The sequence below is a fragment of the Rhipicephalus microplus genome, chromosome 3 (genome assembly GCF_043290135.1).
Source record: "Rhipicephalus microplus isolate Deutch F79 chromosome 3, USDA_Rmic, whole genome shotgun sequence".
Taxonomy (NCBI): Eukaryota; Metazoa; Arthropoda; class Arachnida; order Ixodida; family Ixodidae; genus Rhipicephalus; species Rhipicephalus microplus.
In genome coordinates, this window is record NC_134702.1 from 275915031 (window position 1) to 275938468 (window position 23438).

The following is a 23438-nucleotide window of genomic DNA, read 5'->3' on the forward strand; positions in this document are numbered from 1 at the left end:
CACGCCTCTCGGTAATCCTTACTAACATACGTAGTTTATTGCCAAAACATGAATTCCTTTGTCCTTTATTAAAATATAATGACACAGATGTCGTAGTTATAACTGAAACTTGGCTGCACCAAGAGGTGCACGATAGTGAAATTTTTCCTGACTTCAATAACTACAAAATCTATCGGCGAGATTGCGTGGGACTATGGGGAGGTGGTGTACTGATAGGCATTAAGAAATCGCTGTCTTCGTTCTCAATTCATACAAACTCATTCCTTGAGATAGTCTGGGCAGGATTCACGACTACAACAGAACGAATACTGTTTGGTGCTTGTTACCGCCCACCAGCAGCTGATCCAAAATTTGCGGACAAGCTTCGTTAGAGCTTTGAAATGGCAACCCACAGTTTTTCTTCAGATGATGTATATCTTCTCGGCGACTTCAAGTTTCCTGAAATAGACTTGCTTACGCAGTCTTCGCCACATTAAAACTGAACTGATTTTTTTGGCTTTTCGTTAGATTTCAATTTGTTTCAGGTAGTCAATGAACCCATTCGGGCATCTAATACACTCGATCTCATCTAACTACTGCACCCAAAATGGTTCATACGATATCTTGCCTGGATAGCTTTTCTGACCACAAATTATTCCAGCTATGACTTCGCATCCCACTTGCTCACGTCGGCACTCTCACAAAAAAAAATTCGCGACTTCAGCAGGGCGTTCACGTTGAAATGAACTCGAATCTAGAACAATTTTGTCGTGAAAATTTTTTTCCCCATTTCAATGACCGCAGAATCAAAGCCAATTGGGTACTCTACGGGAACTCTATGACTACTTTGATCGATCTTTATGTATAATAATAACAATTACAAATGACAAGACTAATCCTTGGTTCAATCGATCACTACCTAGACTTCGGAACACGAAAAAGCGCTTGTATAAGGCAACTAAACGTGGTTCCAATCCTACGGCTTTCATAAAATACAAAAAATTCCTAAAACATTTACGCCAGTGTAATATGCCACTCAAAAAAAGTACTCTTCAAACGACTTGCCTTCTCTTCTTCAGCACAATCCCAAAACGTTTTAGCGGACGATTGCACCTGAGCGTGATTATCGTCACATTTCTTTACCCGATGATAACCAAGCACCAATGTCTGCTAGCGAGTGTGCAGCACTGTTTAAAACTTTTTTTTCGGTGTTTACGCGTGAAGACCACAGCAATGTACCATCTGAACCGGAACAGGACTGGCGCAATATGGAACCCATTACCATTACTGTCGATGGCATTTCACGTCTCATTGCTAACCTCAAGGTGTCTACATCTGCCGGCATTGATGCCATCAATGCAGAAATACTGCAAAACACCTCATTCTTTTCGTCAGATATTATGCTATTTATTTAATCAATCATCAGTCAGGGAACCTACCGGCCGATTGGAAGGTTGGTAAAGTCGTCCCCGTTTTTAAAAACGAGAACAAGCGCTCACCAGATAATTGTCGTCCAATAGCCTTCAAATGCATCTGTTGTAAGATGCTTGAACACATTATTGCATCCCATGTTTTTAGTCATCTTGAAAGTAAAAAGTTCTTCTTCCCCAACAAGCTTGGATTTCGAAAATAGTTTTCTTGTGACTTGCAATTGCTACAATTCACTACCGACTTGCATTTTAACATGGACGCTAATCAGCAGACCGACTGTATATTCCCGGATTTCTCAAAAGCCTTCGATCGCGTAGCGCATTGCCGAATAATATCAAAATTATCAGCCCTTAAACTACACTCACTATCTTTAACTTGGATACGTAACTTCCTGTCTCTCTGTCAACAATATACAGTAGTTAATGGTTTTTCCTCTTCCCGTAGTCATGTAACTTCTGGTGTTCCTCAGGGTAGTGTTCTCGGACTCCTTTTATTCTTGATATGTAATAATGACTTGCCACGTAATATATCATCAAGAACGCATTTATTTGCGGATCACTGTATTGTTTACCGCGTTATCACGAACGACGCTTACCACATAGCTCTTCAAAATGATCTTATCGCTACTTCGGATTCGTGTGAAATCTGGCTTATATTCCTTAACCTCTCTAAATGCAAGTTTGTATCATTAAGTCGCAAGCGTAACACTTCCACATTTAAATATATCCTAAACAACTTACCTGTCTCCCAAGCTTCCTCATACAAGTATCTGGGCGTGCATCTAACTCACTATCATTCCTGGTCCCTGCATATAACTACTGTTTGTGCAAAAGCCTCCAGAACCTTGGGATACGTCGTAAGTTGAAACACTGCCCTACGAATGTCCGTAAACTACCCTATTTAACGTATGTCCATCCTCAACTTGAGTTCGCTTTATCTGTTTTGTCCCCTTATCAAAATACATAAGTTATATGATCGAATCAATTCAAAACCATGCTGCAGGTTTCATCTCTCAGAAATATAGCCGTCATTTTAGTGCAACTCAAATAAAGTTTGATAACTTTCTCGAACCCTTGGAAACACGTCGCGCTGTTGCAATCGTTTGCTTACTGCACAAATATGTAAACTGCCCTTATCTATTCCCCCTTCCCCTAGAAACTCCCGTACGCATGTCAAATCGACTAAACAACTAGCGAAGTTTCAAACGCATTTACAGCCGCACCCATGCATTTAACTTATTTGCACTGCCCACAGTCGTTACACTATGGAATGATCTTTCTAACAAAATAGTTTCTATCACAGACCATACACCATTCCGCAACCAAGTATACCGGCATTACTTTCCATTAAAAATATACCTTTGTATACCTGTACAATCTGCAATTGTGTTCTGAGTTAGTTCCTTGTGCTCATGTGTTGGCACCATTTATTTTGAGTACCTGCCACTTATTCAGCATACATTAGACACCACCAGTGTAACTACAATGTTTTTGCATGCCCTTCCTCTATACAATATGTTATATTACCACATTGTAATTTTTTGTACTCTGTTGCATCTGTTATATTATGTGTTTTCTTTTCTCGCCCCCTTACTCCATTTCCCTACGGGAACCTGTAAAGTGATGTGAATAAATAAGTTAATAAATAAATAAATATATAAAAATAAATAAATAAATAAATATAATATCTAATATTGATATGCGCCCTCATTCAAGAATTCTACAGGTACATATTACACATTACTATCAAATCATTTCTTTATTCTTATTTACCTTGTAGTCTTTCCTAAAAACAGTTTCATGGGACGAAATTCAATCTGTACGAGTATGTAGAGTTGATAGAGCGCAATAATTCTTCTAACATTCTATGCTTTTCTGGTGCTGAATTAGCATTGCGTCAGCTTACGCTGACTATTTCAAAAGCAGTAAAAGTTTTGCACAAGAGATGTGATTTACTAATTTATATGGCACTCCACGTTGCTCTTTGGTGTCTTCGGCTCTCTTAGATTCCCTTCGCAAAAAAGATAATCTATATCGAAAAAAAAAAGGAAGCCATTCAACGCCTGACCTGAAAAAACGTTACGAGACCGTTTTTGAGCAGTAAGATGGTGCCCTGAAGCAAGAAAAAATATTTTGAACGAAAAATCAGCGCATGCACAATTAATAAACACATATGGAATAACATTAGTGATTTCCTATAGTGTGATAACAAGACAGCTATCACCAAGACTGTCACTATCGACAACAGAATAGTACAAAATTCTGAAAAGATAAGTAACTATTTTGTAACTTTTTGTCTTCAGAAACGAATTTAAGTCTCCGAGTGCCATATCTGAAAAGGCAACCCCAATCTTGCTTCTTACGCCCTTGCACAACGGGCGGAGTGCTAACGGTCCTTGAACGGCTAAATAATACAGGAGCTGGCCTTGACAACATGCACTCAATATATAATAAATATGTCAAGAACGTTACTGCTGAAGCTATCTGCCATATAGTCAACTTGATCTTTGACAAACGGTTATGCCTCAATCAACTCAAGGTCGCTAAAGTGATTCCTATACTAGAGGACGGCGATCCGACATTAGTAGAAAATTACAAGCTAATTTCTATACTCCCAATTCTCAGGAAATAGTAGAAAAGTTAATTTAAGTTCGTATTTCTAACTACTTCGCAATAGTTAACATACTGCCCTCGTCGCAGTTTGCATTCCGCGCAGGTCTTTCAACAGAGCACGCTGTGATTACCGTTATTGACGTGGTCCAAACAAACTTGGGCTGTGGATTATTACCTACTCAGTATTTATTGATTAAAGAAAAGCCTTTGACAATAATAACCACAAAGTTTTGTTTTCTAAGCTAGAAAGTTACGGTATTACTGGTTCGTTTTTGGCACTTCTGAAAGATTACCTTTCAAACATATATCAAAGTGCATTGGTCGATGGTGCCTTTCCGCAACATAGGCTCATCACCAAAAGTGTACCCCAGGGATCAATTCTTGGTCGGTTCTTATTTTTGACATTTATTAATGATCTGTCGAACATATCTAGTGCCTTTTCAGACGTCAAACCCCACATATCAATCAATCAATCAACTTATCCAGTGCAAAGTGTTTTCTGTATGCCAACATTACGACGATCGTAGTTTCTGCTTCTAACGCCAGTGAGCTTTTAAATAAATTAAACAACACGGCACAGAAGCTTGAAGACTGGTGTCTTAAAAATTATATAAGTTTAAACTCTGTGATGTCTCAGTTAGTAGTTTTCCATTATCCGCATAAAGTAGTGACACCTGTCTTACACAAGGGGATAAGCAATGTTGAAATTAAACGAATAAGTTCTGCAAAGTTCCTGAGTATCATTGCAGACTCTGATCTAAAATTTGATACACAGTCAATTCGGTAGCTAAAAATTGGCTTCTTCTTAAGTACATTATTCAAAACGTGTTCAAGCTTCAAAATTAATACACTTCGATCACTTTATCATGCCTTCATCTATAAACATATCAAATATTGTATTACCACTTGCGGAAATACTCATTACACCCACATCTCTTTTTTAGTTAGCATGCAGAAGCGCGCGCTGAAAGTTATCACCTTCTCATCCCCTCGTTCATTGTCCAGGCCCCTTATTCTAGAATTGAGTGTACTACCTGTTGTGTGCATATACAAAGCTAGCCTGATGGTTTTGCTGCACAAAGTCATGAATCAGCAAGTTCCTGTTCTGGCCCTTTCAACTCATCGATTTATTAACAGGGATAAGACCAGGTTTGCTATGTCAAGCAGTTTTTCATTACCATAGTCGTGACCAATTATGGCAAGCAAACAACTTGCTTCAACGCAATTTTTATTTGGAACGCTCTGAACGCTGAAATAAAAACTTTATCGTTACAGCAGTTTCGTTCATCTTTCTAAACATCCTTGCTCTCAACAACTCACTAACACTCGACCGCGTTTCTGCGTTGCCTTTATTGATGTCAGGCCTTAATATTTTTCCAATTTATTTATTTTTTACATACCTTCTTTTATTGTTTTATTTGGTATGCCTATTGTGTTATCAATATTGAGGTCTTTAGTTTATATATATATATATATATATATATATATATATATATATATATATATATATATATATATATATATATATATATATATATATGTATTTACATGGGTGTATAAAGCGTTTATTACATCTGTGAATCAGTATTCAGCCTATTCCTTGTACTTGTTTTTTTCGTCACATTCTGTTCGGATGCCTTCCCACAGTTTTTACTTTTGGGCCTCCTTCTAAAAATGTAGCACCTTCATGTATGTATTGTGGTCTGCAATTCTTTCTTAATAAACTTGAAACTTGAAACAGGGGACATGGGACTAAAATCTTGAGAAAATATTTTCATCGTTTCTCGACTCCCTCCACTAAGATACATTGCAAGAAAATTTGAGGTGCCGATAATCTGCCCACACTATGTAATTTCGCATCATATCAGTAAATAGCAAATTTTATACATCTGTAAAATAGCAAGTTTTGCAATCCCTGCTATGAGAGGGGCGCTGCACTCGTTCTGAATAAAAGGACGCGTTTGCATTGACTGCTGCTTTCTTCAATGCCTTCGCAGTGTTTCAGGACTACTTCGTGTCCCATTTTGTGCTAACCAGCTATGTGAACTTACAAGAACTCTGTGTATACACGATTTCAAGGTGCGTCAGACTTCCTTCACTTCCAGGGGAGAAGCTCACTAAGGCGTGACCTGTGCGTCCCCTGCATGTAGGCACCTCTCGTTTAGTTCTCGCAATGTTCACTGAAAGCGGTACCATCCCTTCAATCAATCAATCAATCAATGAAGCTTTATTTTCATAAATAGATATATGCAATTACAGGGATTATTTGGACCGATAGCCTAAAGTGGCTAGTGGACGGTCCAATACAATGTGCAACATAAAAAAGTGTACAGGTCAGCTCTGAGGTAACAACATAAAAAAAACAATCATGTGATACAGATAACACAGTAATACATTTTTCATGGAGCCACCTTCATTTCATGGAGGAATCCCTTGTTCGGTTCAGACTGTCACGGTGGATGTACGTGTTTTTCGAGCGCTCCTGATCGACTGCGCAGATAAGTTGTTTTGCGTGTTTTGAGCTTGTCTTTGTAATTATAGGGCAGCAGTTAAAATCCCTGTATCACTTATTTTATTGTACGGCTTTTTCGGGGGTCAGTCAACAGGTATTTAATTCTTTGTGCGTGTGTATGTTTGACTTTTTTGTTTTTTGTTGTTTTCCCTTTTCTTTTGCCACCCCGTGGGGGAGGTGCACGTAGATTGAACACGCAAATTTTTGTAGTAGAGCTTATACTTTCTTTTTTTCGTAGGGCAGGGCTCTAGTTTTGTAATTATCGAGTGAGATAAGTCATAGGGACAAGTGGTGTCGGAAAGACATGGTTAAAAAGACTGTGAAGTGTTCTGGATGTGGGGTTGGTTTGAAAGGGGACCCAAGTGTAGAAGCGGAAGGAGAAGAGACTGACGAAAGTGAACCCAAGTGTAGAAGCGGAAGGAGAAGAGGCTGACGCGAAGTGCAGGCAATGTGAGGTCGAGGAAAAAATGGAGAAAATGACGGTTACACAGAGTGACCTGTTGATAAGAATCACCGAGCTCGAGACTGCGTTGGCGAAAGAGCAAGAGAAAACAACGGCTACGGGAGAAAAGCTGAAGTCCGCCGTAGAAGCACTAGCCAAGGTAAACAAAGGAGTGGCCTACGGAGAGAACAGTAGGAAACCGGCAACCAGAACTGCTCGCTAGGGCTTGCCGCAACCAGAACCGGCAACCAGAACCAGGCTCGCTAGGGCTTGCCGACTCACAACTCTAGGTGGCAACATGCTGTCATTTTTTTGTTGCAGCTGAAGCACGGTGCCTTAGATTGCCGGTTTTGCAACCAAGAATGTAGCCTTTCCATGTGTCCTGAAAGTGTCGATGTACGGCTTGGCTTGTCACCAGAGAATTCTACCGGTAATGAAGCGCCGTACAGCATTTCTGCCGCCCTGAATCTAAAGTCTCCTTTTATGGCTGTACGCAGGCCCGGAAGGACGAGAGGCAGCTTTTCCACCCAGTGCTTTCCATGAAATTTGGCCGTTAAAGATGCCCTCAGTTGACGGTGCAAATCCTCCACCATCTCATTGCTTGCTGGGTGATAAGCCATGGTGTACCGAAGTTGTGTTCCCAAAAGCCTTGCTAACGCAGATAATACGTTGCTCTGGAATTGTCGTCCATGCCTGGTCGTTATGCGCAGTGGGCAGCCATAGCGTGAAACCAATGTGGACGCAAATGCCTGTGCGATGGTCTCAGCGGTGATGTCCAAAATTGGTGTCGCGTCAGGCCACCGTGAGTAGTGGTCGACACATGTGAGGAGCTACCTGTAGCCTTGGGAAGGGACTAGGGGTCCTACCAAGTTTAAGTGAACGTGGTCTAAACGGCACTCTGGTGGCTGAAATGCTTGGAGTGCTGTGCGCGTGTGACGAGTCACCTTGACTTCTTGACATTTTTGGCACGTCTTAGCCCAGCGCCGAATGTCGGAGTTAATGCCTGGCCACGCAAAAAGGTCTCTGACGAGCCGCTGCGTCGCGCGGATGCCTGGGTGCCTGAGGTCGTGAAGGCTGTCAAAGACCTCCCGCCGAAACTGAACGGGGACGAAGGGTTTTGGAGACTTCTACGATGTGTCGCATGTAATGATGCTTTTGCTTTGGCACCATGTGCAGCACAGAAGACCACTTGCTGGAAAAAAGGTCCCATGAGAAGAAAGTGTCGCATGTGATATGTCGCATGTGTGATGATAGCGGGATCTCTTCGAGTACGAGTGACAGTGAATGCTGTCGCACCTCGGTTAGCTTCGGGTCATCCCGTTAGGTGGTGGCTGAATTCTCAAAGTCGACGGACGCTGAAATGGTGTCGATACGGGAAAGCGCCATGGCTGCTTTATTTTTGATCTCTACTATGTAGCGTATGTCCGTTGAAAGTTCGGAAATGAAAGAAAGTTGGCGCAGTTCCTTATCCGGATATGTTGAACTGTTGTTTTTGAACACATATATATCTGTAGTTTGTGGTCCATTAAAATGTGAAAAGTGTTACCTTAAAGAAAGAAACGGAAATTCTTTACGATGCAATAAATGGCCAGCATCTCTCATTCAAAGATACTGTAGCGCAATTTCATTTGTTTTCGCCGTTTCGGAAAGATGCCTATTGGTCTCCTGTCCTTGTCATGGTACTGTTGCAACACTGATGTCACTGCCGTCATTAAAACATCAACCATAAGCCGCGTTGGCACTTCGGAAAGCGTATCTTTGAGAAGTGTTGAGGGGGAAGCTCAGTTTTGGCGTCCTGGAAGACTTTTTCGTGTTCCGCTGACCAGTAAAACTTGGGCGTTTTCTTGGCATCCCGGCGCAGCACATCAGTTAGCAGCTGTAGATTGTGCGCACAGGATGGGATGAAACGCCGATGAAAGTTGATGAGCCCGAGAAACTCCCATAACGTTCGGAAAGAAGCAGGCGTGCGAAATTCCCGAACTGCTTCTACCCGTGATTCGAGCGACATGATGCCCTGCGGGGTGGTTCTATGACCTAGGAAATTAAGTTCTTCAACACCGAACACGCACTTTCGGGGCTTCAAAATCAGGCCGTGCTCGTCCACACGCTTGAAGAGGAGCAGTAGGTGGTTTTCGTGCTCTTGCGACGTTCTGATGGTGACCAAAATGTCGTCTAAGTAGACAAAAAGAAAGGGCAGTTCGCGAGTGACCTCAATCGTGAAGCGCTGAAACTTCCGTGCCGCATTATTCATTCAGTCCGAACGGCATACGACACAATTCAGAGAGACCAAACGCTGTTGTGACGGCCGTCTTTCGTACGTCGCTTGGTTCTAGTGGAAACTCGTGATAAGCGGTCATCAGATCCAGCTTAGTGAAGGTGTTTGTTCCCGCGAGATGATTGCTGAAACCATGGATGCGAGGGAGAAAATATTGGTCTGCCTTTGTCACTTCGTTACGTGCCCGATAATTTTACATGGTCGCCAGTCACCAGGCTCTTGATCTGGCACCATGTGCAGCGCAGAAGTCCAGGTACTAGAACAACGCCGGATAATGCCGAGCTGCAGCATGTGATTGAACTCACGGTGGGTGACTTCGTTTCTTTGTCCAACAAGCCTTCTAGGTCTTGCGGTGATGGGCATTCTGGTGGTGACAATGTGATGCGTCACCATGACCTTAATTGGCAGTTAGAAGTTTCGAGTTTTTGTGATATCAGAGAATTCTGCCAGAATCTTTTGAAAGTGTTACGTTGGGTTCAAAGTGCAAATGCCTCATAAGGATAGGTCAGACTTCAGTTCGACAATTGCGAGCGAAGTTATGTTGCTTTTTAGACGACGCTCACGAACAATAACGTCCAGATTGAAGTAGCTCAGAAAGTCCGCGCCCTGAATGGCAATTTTCATGTCAGCTACCACGAAGAGCAAACAAAATTCGCGCCCGAGTCCGAAGTCTATTGTAATCAACTGCCCTCTGTATGCTGCGATAGCATTATTACTGACTGCAATTAGGCTGTAAATGAACTTGCCGCATCAGCTATGTTGAGCTGTTGCTGGTAGGATAGGTAGCTCAGCTCCGGTATCAACAAGGAGGCGTGTGCCGGGGATGCGGTCGACGACAAAGAATAAGCGGCATGAGCGATGTCCCATGTCGCATTCCGCTGTTAGAGACTGACCGGTGCGTTTCCAGGCCACGAGCATGGTTGGGTGCAGCGAGTGGCTTGCTCTCTGAAGCGGTGGTGGTACCAGCAAATGCTCTGCTCTGTCCCACTTGAGTGGTCGCGGTGCTTCGGACTTCACGTACGTGACAATGAACGCTGCCGTGCAGGGTAGTGTTTGTTGGACACGGTGAGGTTTTCGACTGCTGCAGCCAGCCTGTCAACTCTGTCCTCTAGGTGACGTAACCGGTCCGCATGTTCGGATCTTCCCACTGCCGCCATAGACATTTTTCATGGCTCAATGCTTTTGACGATGTTGTTGGCGAGTTTAGCCAGACGCTCGAGGGTCACATCAACGAAGCCGGCGAGTATCATGCGTGTTAGATGTGGTAGTGTCTGCAAAAACAACTCGCAAAGCAATGGTTGTTGCTGCTCCTCTGACGCTTGTTGGGCGAGTGGTTGGCGAGTGGTTGGGCGAGTGATTCTGTGAAGCAGTTGCGAGGGATGCTGGTCGCCGAGCTCCTTATGAGACAGGAGTTGTCGCAGCCTGCTCTGTTTGGACAGCTCAAGACGTTTCATGATGGCGCTCCTGACTTCGTCGTAAGCCTTTTCACCTGCTGGCGTGGAGGCGAGCTCGACGTCTATAGCGTCAGCAATGGCAGGTGGCATTGCTGCTACGACGTGAAAGTAGGTAGTCTCCTGCGATTTGATGTGGCGAAGCTGGAAGCGGGCCTCGACTTGGCTGAACCAGACCCTGGGGTTGTCGGGCCAGAAATGAGGACGTTTCAACTCCGACTCGTTAGTTGGGGACGAGCTTGAAGTGGCTGTTTTTTCTGTCATGGCTGCTGTTTTTGCGAATGTCTGGGTCACCACTCGGTAGCGTACTTCCCCCAAGTAGGAGCGGAAAGAACACACTAAAATGAAAAAGTAGTGGGTCATGCAAACCTCGGCAAACACATCGTCAGTTCTAAGCACGAGACGCTCGGCGCAGATGTCGCTGTTTTGGCTGGCTAGGCCTACGCTCCTACCTGATCTCAAATAACAGTTGTGGCTGTCTAAGTTTTTTATTATATTTCGGGAAGTTTGCTGTGTCTCATCGTAATCCTGGAGTTTCGGAGCCGGACTCGGCCTGCCGCCGTGAACACTGCATATGCCACAAGCCCTCTACCTATGGTTCCTCAGGCTATCGTGCTCTCCGGCGCGGTGCTCAGTGGGACCCTTCCATATTCAGCGGCACTGACGATCACGACGTCGGCGATTGTCCTACTACCTGCGAACTCGTGAGTGTCTTGATTAAATAGGACGAAGCCACGAGACTGGCCACCATTGGCATTTACCTCAGTGGCATTGCCCACTCGTGGCTTCGAAACGACAAAACCGATGTTCCAACCTGGACAGCATTAAATACAAAGTTAAGCGAAGTCTTCGGCCGTCCTGCTGTCCGCAAACTTCGTGTGGAGCAGCACATTCAGTCAAAATCTCAACTGCCTGGTGAGAAGTTCACAAGTTACATAGAGGACGTCACTGACTTGTACAAACACGTCAATCTGAACATGGGAAGTGAGTATGCTGAACATGGACTGCACCAAGCATATTTTTAAGTGTATGGACGAGGACGCATTTTATATGCACATTTAAAAAAGGCTGGCTACTGTCGTCCAAGTTACCGAGCTCTGTCAAAGCTATGATGAGCTCCGCCGGCATCGTATCATCACCCACTGTGCTGTCCCACATCAGGAATCGATGTCCGGCTTAACTCCTTCGCCAGAACCCGTCCTCCCCTCGAAGATCAAAGATTTTGTGCGCGAAGAAGTTGCCCACCAACTCTCACTCATCTCTGTCCTACCAGAGCGCAGTGCGCCGCTTAGTGCTACAATACAGACTATTATACAAGACCAAGTGCCTGAGGTCCTTCTTTCGCAGCTAGTGCCACCAGTGAATGCACCATTGACGTACGCCAAAGCAGCAGCATGACCACAACCACAGACTTTTCGAGCGCCGTCTCCACTGCCTGTTCCTGTTTATGCCGCCCAGTCACCACGACCTCCAGTCCACCGAGTTCCTAATCCATAGCGCACTGCCGAAAACCAACCCCTCTGCTTTTCGTGGATCTACCCGGACACGTCGCACGTCTGTGCCGCCGCCGCCGCCCAATCCACTCACGTGAAAATCACGTCCATATGAGTACGACCACACGTAAAATACCTCCACGCCGGACTGCGACTCGCACCCTCCTCGACGAAGCCACCGACCAGCTTCTAATCACCGATCTTCTTCTCCCGTCGTCGCTCGCCCTCCCCGATGCTCTGACGTCCCCCCACAATCGACGCGGAAAGATAAATGACGCAGTTCCCGAGGCAAGAACTGCGTCCTCGTCGCAAAGCAAAAGCTCTCTTCGTTCGCCGCTGAATGTAATTAATACCGTTCTTGAAGGTGTACCTGTACTTTGCCTTATTGATACTGGTGCCGCCATTACCGTCATCGCTGAAAAAGTTTGCCATTCAATTCGAAATGTGACAACACTTTACTTGATAACGCCATACTGCCACTGCACAGCCTGTGCAGCCTGTGGCCGCATGTAACGCCAGAATTGTAATTCAAGGGGTTCCCTAGACAGTGCAGTTCGTAGTACTCTCGCACTATTCTCACATTATTTTAGGTTCGAATTTTGTATCCCAACAACAAGTGGTCATTGATTGCGCCCATGCCGAAGTCATCTTTTGTCCCCTTGGTGATTCTCTACATGCTCACGATCGCCCTTCCTACGCGAAGTTGCCATTAGTGATGACACCCAGATCCCTCCACGCACTAGTGTCTTCGCACCTCTGTCGTGTTCCGCCGTAGTCGGCGCTACCGCATTCTTCACGTCTTTCGCTGCTTTCGTTCATCGCCATCTCTCACCGCTCCCAACCGCTCTCGTTACTCTTCTAGGTGATGCGACCGACGTGCCTGTGGGGAATCTATTACCATTCACAATCGACGTGCCTGTGGGGAATCCTTCCCATTCACAATTACGCTGCTTCGGGGCGAACGTATCGGCTCAATAGAAACATCCTAAACTATCGCTATACTTGATCTTCTTATGAATCATTGGAAGTCAGCGCCCTCTCTTCTAGTTCCGTGAATGGCAATTCCACGGCCGACGTTTTCAACCGTGCCATCAACGAAGGACTAAACGCACAACACAGGTGTGAGGTTTTGAGCCTCCTTGACAGCTTTCGGGCAGCTTTTGACAGTCACAGCGCAACTTTATGTCGAACGTCTACTGTATGCCACCAGATTGACACAGGTACTCACCCATCACTACGGCAGCAACCGTACCGTGTCTCGCCGACTGAACGCCGTGTCATCGATGAACAAGTAGGTGACAGGCTGAAGTGCGGCGTCGTTCAACTATCCAACAATCTTAGGGTGTCACCGGCTCTTCTAGTTAAAAAGAAGGATGGCGCGATACGCTTTTGCGTAGATTATCGTCGTGTAAACAAAATAGCACGAAGGGTGTTTATCTCTTGCCTCGGATCGATGACGCCCTCGACTCTTTATAAAGCACAGAGTTCTTTTCTTCCCTTGATCTACGCTCTGGGTATTGGCAAGCGCCCATGAACCCGCATGATAGGCCAAAACTCCCTTTGTTACACCAGCCGGCTTATACGAATTTAACGTGATGCCGTTCGGCCTCTGTGATGCCCCGGCAACATTTCAGCGCATGATCGGCCCTACCCTACGAGGCCTGAAATGAAACACGTGTTTGTGCAACTTAGATGATGCGGTGGTACTCTCGCCCGATTTTCCCACGCACATTGGTCGCTTGGAACAGGTTCTACGCTCTCTGCAGCAGGCCTTCAACTAAACTTGAGGAAGTGTCACTTCGGAGCACGCAAGCGGACCATTCTCGGACACGTCATGTGAAAGGATGGTGTTGTCTCTGACCCCGCAAAGCTAGAGGCTGTTCGTGAGTTCCCTTGGCCTTCGTCTCTCAAGTAGTTGCGTAGTTTCATTGGGCTTGGCTCAAACTTCCGCCGCTTAGTCCCCGATTTCACCTCGATCATGGCACCTCTGACAGACCTAATTCAAGGAGACCGCAATCTATCTGCGTGGTCTCCAGCCTGCGACAGTGCCTTTGCGAAGCTGCGTGAACTGCTTACAACAACACCTATACTGACTCATTTCGACTGAAGCGCACCCAAAGAAATCCACACGGATGCCAGCGGTGTCGGTCTCGACGCTGTACTCGCCCAACGACAGCCTGGTTACCAAGAATATGTTGCTGCGTAAGTGAGCCGCACTCTTACCAGAACAGAAACAAATTATTCGGTAACTTAGAAAAAATGCCTAGCGATCATCTGCACCATTACAAAACTTTGGCCTTACCTGTAGAGCCGCTTTTTCGATGTTGTTACCAATCACCACGTGCTCTGCTGGTTATCCTCCCTCAAGGATTTTTGCAGACGCTTGGCACGATGGGCTTTACGACTCCAAGAGTACGACATCCATGTCATTTATCGCTAAGGCGAGAAGCATTCCGATGCCGATGCTCTTTCGCGTTCACCTGTTTTACTGATATTGCGAGTGTCTTCATCCAAGACAACTTCCTTCCACTATCAGGACTTATCGACATGGCTGCAGATTAACGAACGATTCGTGGATTGCGTTTGTGATGGATTGCCTACCTAGCTGAAACACTCCCCGCCCGCCATCTCGAGCGCTACACCGACAAAAGAGAGAGAAAGAGTGAGATTTTATTAGAAGTCAGAGAGGTCGGCCTGAGCTAGTGCGCTCTAGCTTGCTACTCTACACAGGGGATAAGGGAAGGGAGAAGAAAAGAGGGATGAAGGATGATTATGGGGACAAGAAGAGGTGGTGCGTACGTACAGTAGCCACTTAGCATAGTACCCTAGAGTCTAGTATCTATTCCAGTACTTTTGATAAAGTCTAAAACTGCATTTGTAGCAGTTTTTGACATGTTTGGTCTTTCATTGCTGACAATATGTGGCTTTCACTCAAGGGCGTTCGTCCGATGCTTGCCAACGTTGCAGTTAGCATTTTTATTTGCGCCACGTATAATTCACAGTCACAAAATACGTGACCTAAGGTTTCACGCACTTGGCAGCGCTCACTGCTCGGGCTGTGCGCATGACCAATTAGGTGGGTGTAGTTACGAGTGAAGGCGACGTCCAGGCGGATCTGGTGCAGTATATTAGATTGTCTTCGGCTGATTTAAGCTGAAAGACGAAAAGTCGTGCCGGCGTCTACTTCCCGCAGACGCTTGTTGCGATGATGTTGTAGCGACATGTATGTGACTGCGCATTCACGCATGAGTGATCTCAATAATGCGCTGACGTCACTTCGCAAATACGGTACTTTGACGTACACAAGAGCGTTGTATACTGCCGCTCTTGCTTCGCTATTGGCTGTTTCGTTGCGATTGACGATGCAAAGATACTAAAAGTCTTTCGGACGTCGACGACTTTTTAGTCATTTTAAACGCTAACCCTCTGACGACCACCACTAGTTCAGTGGATATTTTAGTACTTCTCAGACAACATGCTAACGGCCTTTCGTTTACGCATGAGCTTCCAACTGACAATAAATTGCCGTTTTTAGACTTGAGAATCATGTTCTCAGAACGACACGTGTTCTGGGCGTATCATCCACGTTCGCGGAAAGAGCTTTTGCCTTTCGATGTAGCTCATTCTAAACTTGTAAAAAGAGCCGTTGCAACCATGTGTCTCGAAAGAGCGCTAGTGAAATCTTGCCATCACAGGATGCAGGATAGCTACTTGAATCAGGTTAAACGGCTGCATTCAGCTGGCTATCCTAACTCTGTCATTGTATCCGCTTCGGAAACCCTCCTTCAAAAGTTCAAGGGCAAACGAAAATGCAGGAAGCCGAGGTATAAACGACCTATTGTTGTTCCATATGTTCATGAGGTAGCGCACAACCTTAAGAACGTGGCGAGCAGGTACAATATGTCTGTTCTTTTTTCTGCGCCACGAAAGTTGGCTGGCCTATGCCCATGTATTTCTAAAACACCGAGCACCTCCACCTATGGAAAAATACACGCTTTGATGTATGTGGTTTGCGCAGTGGGTGTGGGGTACTTAATCCCACTTAGTTGTGGCTGGGTGTACATCGGCCAAACTGGACGGTGTTTTAACGTGAGAATTAAGGAACATGAGCTTTCATTTCAAAATAATTCCGGAGGACATTCGCCTGCGCATTGCCGTTCCTGTTCTTGTGAGGCGAGGTTTTCAAGCGTTTCTGTCCTCGCCAAAAGCTCAGATGCTCTGGCCCGTGAAATAATGGAGGCGTTCTGGATAAAGAAAGAAAGGTGACTTGTGTTTAAGTGAGACGTCAGTCGTCTTGCGGAAGTCTGAGCTTGATTTTTGCGCTTCGTTGCTTGATTAGATATGCTGGTTGAACGTCCTCAGTTTATGTCTGTAGTCATGTGACTAGGTGAAGTAGTGAGCTCTGCACATGCGTGTGCGGCTATGTATTTCCTGCGTTTCTCCTGCAAATATATCAGTTGCGAGTTGACGCCCTTTCTCTGTGATTATTTCTTCCTGTGGTGCTTTAGGCGTCTAGAATTACACCTCAGTATGACGAACCAACTAGCCCAACAACAAGTACTTCTATACCACTCTTCTTTCCCGCTCAGGATCATCGGAACCCTCCCAGCAAAACTCAATTAGCTGCTATGGTTCTTTTTAACATTTGACGGCGGCATTACACGGAAGTGGGAAACAACAGGTAGTGAGAGAGAAAACATAAAGTAATCACTGTTTGTGTCTTCTCTAACTGGCTGTGCTTTTCGGCTTTGCTTCATGCAATTATGCCCACCAAATTAGCACAAAAACGTGTCCCGACAAAGGTAGTCAACTTGGCCGTAAGCAATTAGCTCGCTGCATGTCTAGATTTTATTCAAAACATTGTGAAGACTGCCCGCTGGTTTAATATCTGAACACGTGAAAAGTAATATACCAGGTATGATATTGGTATTTCGGCACGTTCATAATAAAAAATGAAGGGAGAAAGTATAAACCCTGAATTATGTAAGTTATGAAGAAGTACAGCGCGAAGCTTTCGGTCAAAAGGCTTGTGAAAGAAAAGATCGTGAAAGGCACCTTTTGGAAAAATGCGTACCCGCTGCCACACATAATTTGAGGCCAGGCAACCTCTTAGAAAAGTGCTCGGTGGCACTGCGAATCGAATACAGTACATACATCCTGGATTGTTGTTGAACGCTCTGATCGCTCGTCCACTGCTGCAGTGCTTGAGATGAGGGCTTGCCATTGCAGCATTTACCCTATTGCTACTATATCGCAAATGCTTCGAATGACGCCAATTGCAGAACGTCCGGCGAAACTTGGTCAAAAGTAGAAAAAAATAATTAGAATGTGTTCGCTCAAGGTTACTAAAAGGTTGATTTATTGATTGATATGTGAATTTAACGTCCCAAAACCACCATGTGAATATGAGAGACGCGTAGTGGAGAGCTCAGGAAATTTCGACCACCTGGGATTCTTCAACGTGAACCCAACTGAGCACACGGGCCTACAACATTTCCGCGTCCAATGCAAATGCACACGCTGCAGCCGGGATTCGATCACGTTACTAAAAGGTGTAAACCACGAAGTGTGGCTGTGTAACGATGCACTATTTAGGTTGTACAGTACTGTCATCAAGTAGGGATTCCCGGCTCTAACTTAGGCTACTTTCTCATATTTTGCCAAATATAAATAAAACATAAAATATATTGCCACATTACAATGCTAACCAACTATTCTGAACTCACTGTCACTAGTGTCACTTTTACTAAATGAATATACAGTTTTCATTATCATTATTTTTGGAAGATTTAGCTCAATAACTCACAAATCTCCTACTTAGCATTCATTCTCACATCTCGTCAAAAGTGTTCGAGCACAAATATTTTGGTGTAAACTACAGTGAAGAATTATTCTGGCGTCTTCATATTGGGTATGCTACAAGCGAGGCTTCAAGTGCTTTAGGCTTTCTTAGAAGAAATGCGAAAAAATTTGCCACTTGCCATAAAAGAGCTCTTGTATAAAACCAGTGTAAGATCAATACTTGAAGACGCTTGTTGCGTTCAGGGTCCCTGACATCAGGAGGACGTTGAAAGGACTTAAAGAATACAAAAGCTAGCTGTGAGCTTTGTTTATGCCAATTATTCCCGTGAATTTAGCGTATCAAATGCAAAAGAAAGGCTTGGATGGAAGTTTTGGCAGCAGCGTAGACAATGCTTACGGCTAAAGTTTTTGATAGTTTATTTCATTGTAACACTGGCATTAATCGGGATCATTATTTTCATATTCCTATTTACGTATCACCTCGCCTTTATTATACCTACAATAATGAGATGAGATGCAGAACGAACTACTAATTCAGGATGCCTTTTTTCCCCGACCAACTCGTGAGTGGAATAAGCTGCCTCAAGACACAGCCACTGTTATATCGCCTGATGTATTTACTTCCTCTCTGCAGGATACGTATTGTAAATAGTCCTTATTATATCCTGTGGTGTATATGCTTTTGTGTTTTGCACTAAATATTCTTGCGGTCGTTGCTTTTTTGTAGTTTTTTGTGTAATTGATTACTTACCCATGTATATTATTATGGCGATGCTAGTATTTACTCCCCACCCACTGTAACGACGAAAGGCCTCTGCGTATTGTAATAAATAAATACATACACAAAGACAGTCACACTCTATCTCGCTTTCTGTGTGGCTGTCGCTCCAATAAAACGCGTACTACAATTTTTTATGCTCTCCGAGCATCTGACGCTGCTTTGCAGAAACTTTCCCTGACGTCTGCTGGGCCAGAACTTGAATTCTCTTTAATATCTTTGATACGAATTTCAGGCTTTCGCGGAGACGAAAGGAGAGTGTTTCTCTCTCTTTCTCTGTTTTTGTTCTTTTCGCGCGTGTGATAATGTCTCTTCACTTCGTAACTCGTCTACACGTCTTTTGCTTTGTTTACTCACTCACACCGCTGAACGAAATAACTTCACCATGTTTTGTGAAAAACATTAGCCCTGAAACACCTACCGAAGAGTACCGAAGAGTTCCCTCATTTTATGTAGACACCTATCTAAGCGTGAGCGTGGGCGCGTTCTCGCATTCCAGCTTTATCAAAATGCTGCGATGCATAAAACCTGCGAAATCACGCCCACAATTTCGATTAACCATTCCTGTTTTATATTTCTGCAGAATTTGTCCACAGGCGCAAATTCTGTAGAAAAATTCTTTGTCTTGTAACGGGATCATTGTAAGAAAGGCAACTTTTCACGTATAGCTACAAAACACCCTTACGTTCAGCACTATACTTTGGTCTATAACATCAGATTGGTGGAGTAGCAGCGCAGTTGCAGTAAATTGTATGGTAACGGGTCGCGTTAAAGAGGGAAAGATAGTAGGGACACATTTTCAAGCAATACATGGATCAATTTTTGCGTGGTTTTATATGTGTGGTGTACCTGTAGTGTTGTTCACATGTACTTGGCGAGAGAGTACATTGATTATTGCTCAAGCCTATAGAGCAATTCCTTTTTTACCTACGGTCGTTGATGAAACGTGCGCACTTAGCTTTGCACAGTGCACCCAGACGTTCATTGCAACGCAGCATCACGTAAGCGCTTAGCAGACGCCTGTAGAACTCAAACTGAGGTGCAGCAAATCATTCGCTATCATTGTATACTCTCGATGCTAGACGCTTTGCGTTCTACTGTGCTATTATCGCACACACTTCGTTTTTTCCTTGTGACTTTATTGGTTATCGTATGTCCTCTTCGCGCGCTTAATTTTCAATTAGGTTAAGTTCGTACCCTCGCTATTGCACTCCCTCAAGATAATGTAGCGTAGCCAACAAAAAGCTTGGTGAATACGGCCCCTAGTTTTCTGTGCATGGTATTCGATCGCTCGGTCATTAAAAATTTTGCACTGCTCTCAACTTTCTAGCTCATTATGGGTTAAAGTGAGCAGCTCATTTAACTCAGCATCAGACGTAGCAGCTGCCACAACTGGCTCGAAGACGATGACAGCAGACCCATTTTCTCTCAGTGTCTGGCTGTGTTTCCCACTTGTATTGGCCGAAATAGGGTCGTATGACAGGGCTTTCTTTAAAATGTCAATCAGCGTAGCTGAAAAGCTGAGCGTGGGAAAATTCCGCGCAGTTAGACAACGGATATTCAGTTGCACAGCATCGTAAAGTCACCTGGGGCTGCGAACGTTGCTTCCCAAGTTAAGATAAGGTAGATTGCGAAGCGCTGTTAGGTGGTGTTGCTCGATTCACCCTAGATCTCTGAAGCGTTCTTATAATAACCCAATGGAATTTCTATAACAGGCATAGGAAGCCGGAAAACTACATATCACTGCGGCCCCTTCACCCGCAAGAGAATGACGTAGATAGAAGAACTTCGTTGTTGTTGACAAAGCGTTGTTGAGGTCGACTGTTTGCTCGAACTGCTCCCAGAAGCCGACCTTTCCTGAATGTCACCTCTAAATGTTCGCATGCCAAGGCTCGGCTGTTTTCGGTCTATTCTGGTCGGTGCATCACGAGGTGATGGGGTTGCGTTCTACGGAGCAGCCTTTTCTCTACTGTCCCCGTGTCGCAAACCGTCCATCATGCAGCGAATCGCGGCGAGCGTGCCTATATATAGCGTTGTCGTTATACTCTGCTGCCGCGACATGCTTCGCTTCAAGCTCCTTGTCTCCTAGGTACTCCTAGAGCGCATCATTAGCCTTCAAAACCTCGTCTTTGCTAGCAGACAAATGGTATTAGACACCTGTGAGCTTGGGCTTGTCAGTGGTAAGGTCTGTTAGCAGGGACCTTGCTCATTGCAGAAGCTTCGTGTTCTGTGCTCGTCGAGCGGAGCACTTGGTTTTGATGCGATCCTTTGGAACGTTGTTGAAGTAGATGAGGTCTCGATTTACGCTGATCAGGAACGATTCGTTGCAGTCTTCGCCACCCGCAGCACGATGTGGTAAGGTCAAAGGTACCCGCGATGAAGAAGACGTGTCCGCACGAGGCGTTTCGGCACCACGATGTAAAACGGAACTGTCGATGGGCTAAGGAACCAGACAAAACACTGTTTCTGTATTTCAACTTCTTCCTCTTCTCTTGCAGTGCTTGTTTGCACCCGTTTATTTCTTTCCTTTTCCGAAAATTCTTTTCGTTTTCCAACGAATGACTGCGAGCACGCTCACAGCGTGCTCGCGGCCATTTCGCTTGCTCCACATATACGAAATTGGGTATTATGGGACGTGAATGGATTGCAAAGGTCTATGACTGGTACAAACATGGTAATCATGGCATGCGTGTCTAGGAAGAACATGAAGACATGCCACGCTCATGATGCGCTCGCGGCCATTTCGTTAGCTTCACATATACCAAATTTGGTATCACGTAAGCTGATGGATGTCAAAAGTATATGGCTGGTGCAATCATGATAATCATGACATGCGAGTTAAGTAAGAACAGGATTACATGCCACGATCACGTTGCGCTTGTGACCGTTTCACTAGCTCCACATGTACAAAGTTCGGTATCACGTTACCTGAGTGTACGACGAAGGTAAATGACCCATCGAACAATGATAATTATGTCATGGAAGTACAGCACAATGTAAGTCCGCCTCGTAAAAATTGACACATAGACCATCTTATTTGTGCTTCGCATATCACTGATTTCCCCTGTGTATGAGATCTGCCAATTTTCTATCTATCTATCTATCTATCTATCTATCTATCTATCTATCTATCTATCTATCTATCTATCTATCTATCTATCTATCTATCTATCTATCTATCTATCTATCTATCTGTCTGTCTGTCTGTCTGTCTGTCTGTCTGTCTGTCTGTCTGTCTGTCTTTGTCTGTCTGTCTGTCTGTCTGTCTGTCTATCCATCTATCTATCTATCCATCTATCTAACTATCGATCTATCTATCTATCGATCTATCTATCTATCTATCATGCGTTTTCTTTCTTGTCTTCCCGTTTTTTGTCACTTTGTGCTCTCTTTCAAAAATTTACTCAAGCTCTGCATTGACTAAAGAAAGCATGACTGTCCCTTTTAGGAGGTTATTCATAATCAAGGCGAAAACTCAGCCGTGTATGCAGGGCATCTATGGAAACTTTCCGCAGATCGGCCAAGTCACCGTAAAAAGCACGTGTTCTCGAAAGTCAGTATGTGTAGTGTTTCTGGAAGATGATGAAAGCACCCGTTCGTAGTGATCGTAACGTGTCACCAATAACAAGTAGGTAATAAAACTTTAAATGCCCATCTATGCAGACGCATTGTTCAACGACGCATGGCTTAGGCCAAGGCCGGCCCTAGACGACCCCTACCTGGAAACTATTACCGTCACCAGGGAGCCGGAGAAGGCTGACACCCTCGGGGTGACAATTGGCGGCGCAGGAAGCGGATCAACGGTAATGCTCGGTGGTGCTTACCAGCCGGTGTGTCCGGCTGCCACTGAGCTGCCGCCGGTTGAGCCCTACCAGTGCGTAACAACTTGCGCAGCTTCGACGCCAGAACTTGTGGCTAAAGCATCACCGCCGACCAAACCCCCGTACTCGTATGTTGCTCTAATCGACATGGTGCTCAAGGAAGCTCCGGGTGGAAAACTTCCGCTGAGTGGTATCTACAACGCCATCATGGCACGCTTTCCGTACTACAAGAAGGAACAACGCGGGTGGCAGAACTCCATACGCCACAACCTCAGCCTGAACGAATGCTTCGTTAAGGTGAGCACCGCATTTTCGTCATCTTCGTGTTTTTTGCGCGCATCAGCTCGTGGCGTCTCCAACAAGGTTGAAGCTTAATTGCAGCTATAAACCAGCAGTGAATGATTAATGCACGACAGACCAAGTATGGTTCATTGATTATGCACCATAATTCAATCAAGCCTGCTTACTTAATAAAAGTTGTTTTTTGCGGTCGGATTCTTATGGTAGGTAACACAGCAGTGGCTGAGAATCTTAAGCAGATAAAAAATAGAGGGAGACGTGGTGCCATTCATGACAGCCCTCCCACAATTTTTGTGCCGCGTTGAAAAAATGGCAAATAGGCATGCCTTACACCTGCTTTTTTCGGCACCTAGAAAGCTTGCACAATAATGTTCTACTACCCTTGCTACACGAGTACGTAAGCACTCTTCTAAGCGTCCTTTACAAAACCTTTTAACGTGTAGGCGTTGTCTTGCAGCTCATGATACCTAAGGTTAATTTTTATCGTTTTTTTTAAGAATGCTGAACCAAACGCGTGGCGCTCGCTGTCAAAGCAGAACAAC

The 23438-nt window shown here is 44.7% G+C and overlaps 1 protein-coding gene across 1 annotated transcript in view; it reads left to right on the forward strand.

The window, feature by feature from the left end:
- The window catches only part of LOC119167935 (uncharacterized), a 362355-nt gene that overhangs the window by 174973 nt on the left and 163944 nt on the right, over positions 1-23438 (forward strand). Inside the window, exon 2 of the mRNA XM_037419405.2 lies at positions 22439-22893. Coding sequence (XP_037275302.2) covers positions 22439-22893 — 455 coding nt within the window. The remainder of the gene's footprint in view (positions 1-22438; positions 22894-23438) is intronic.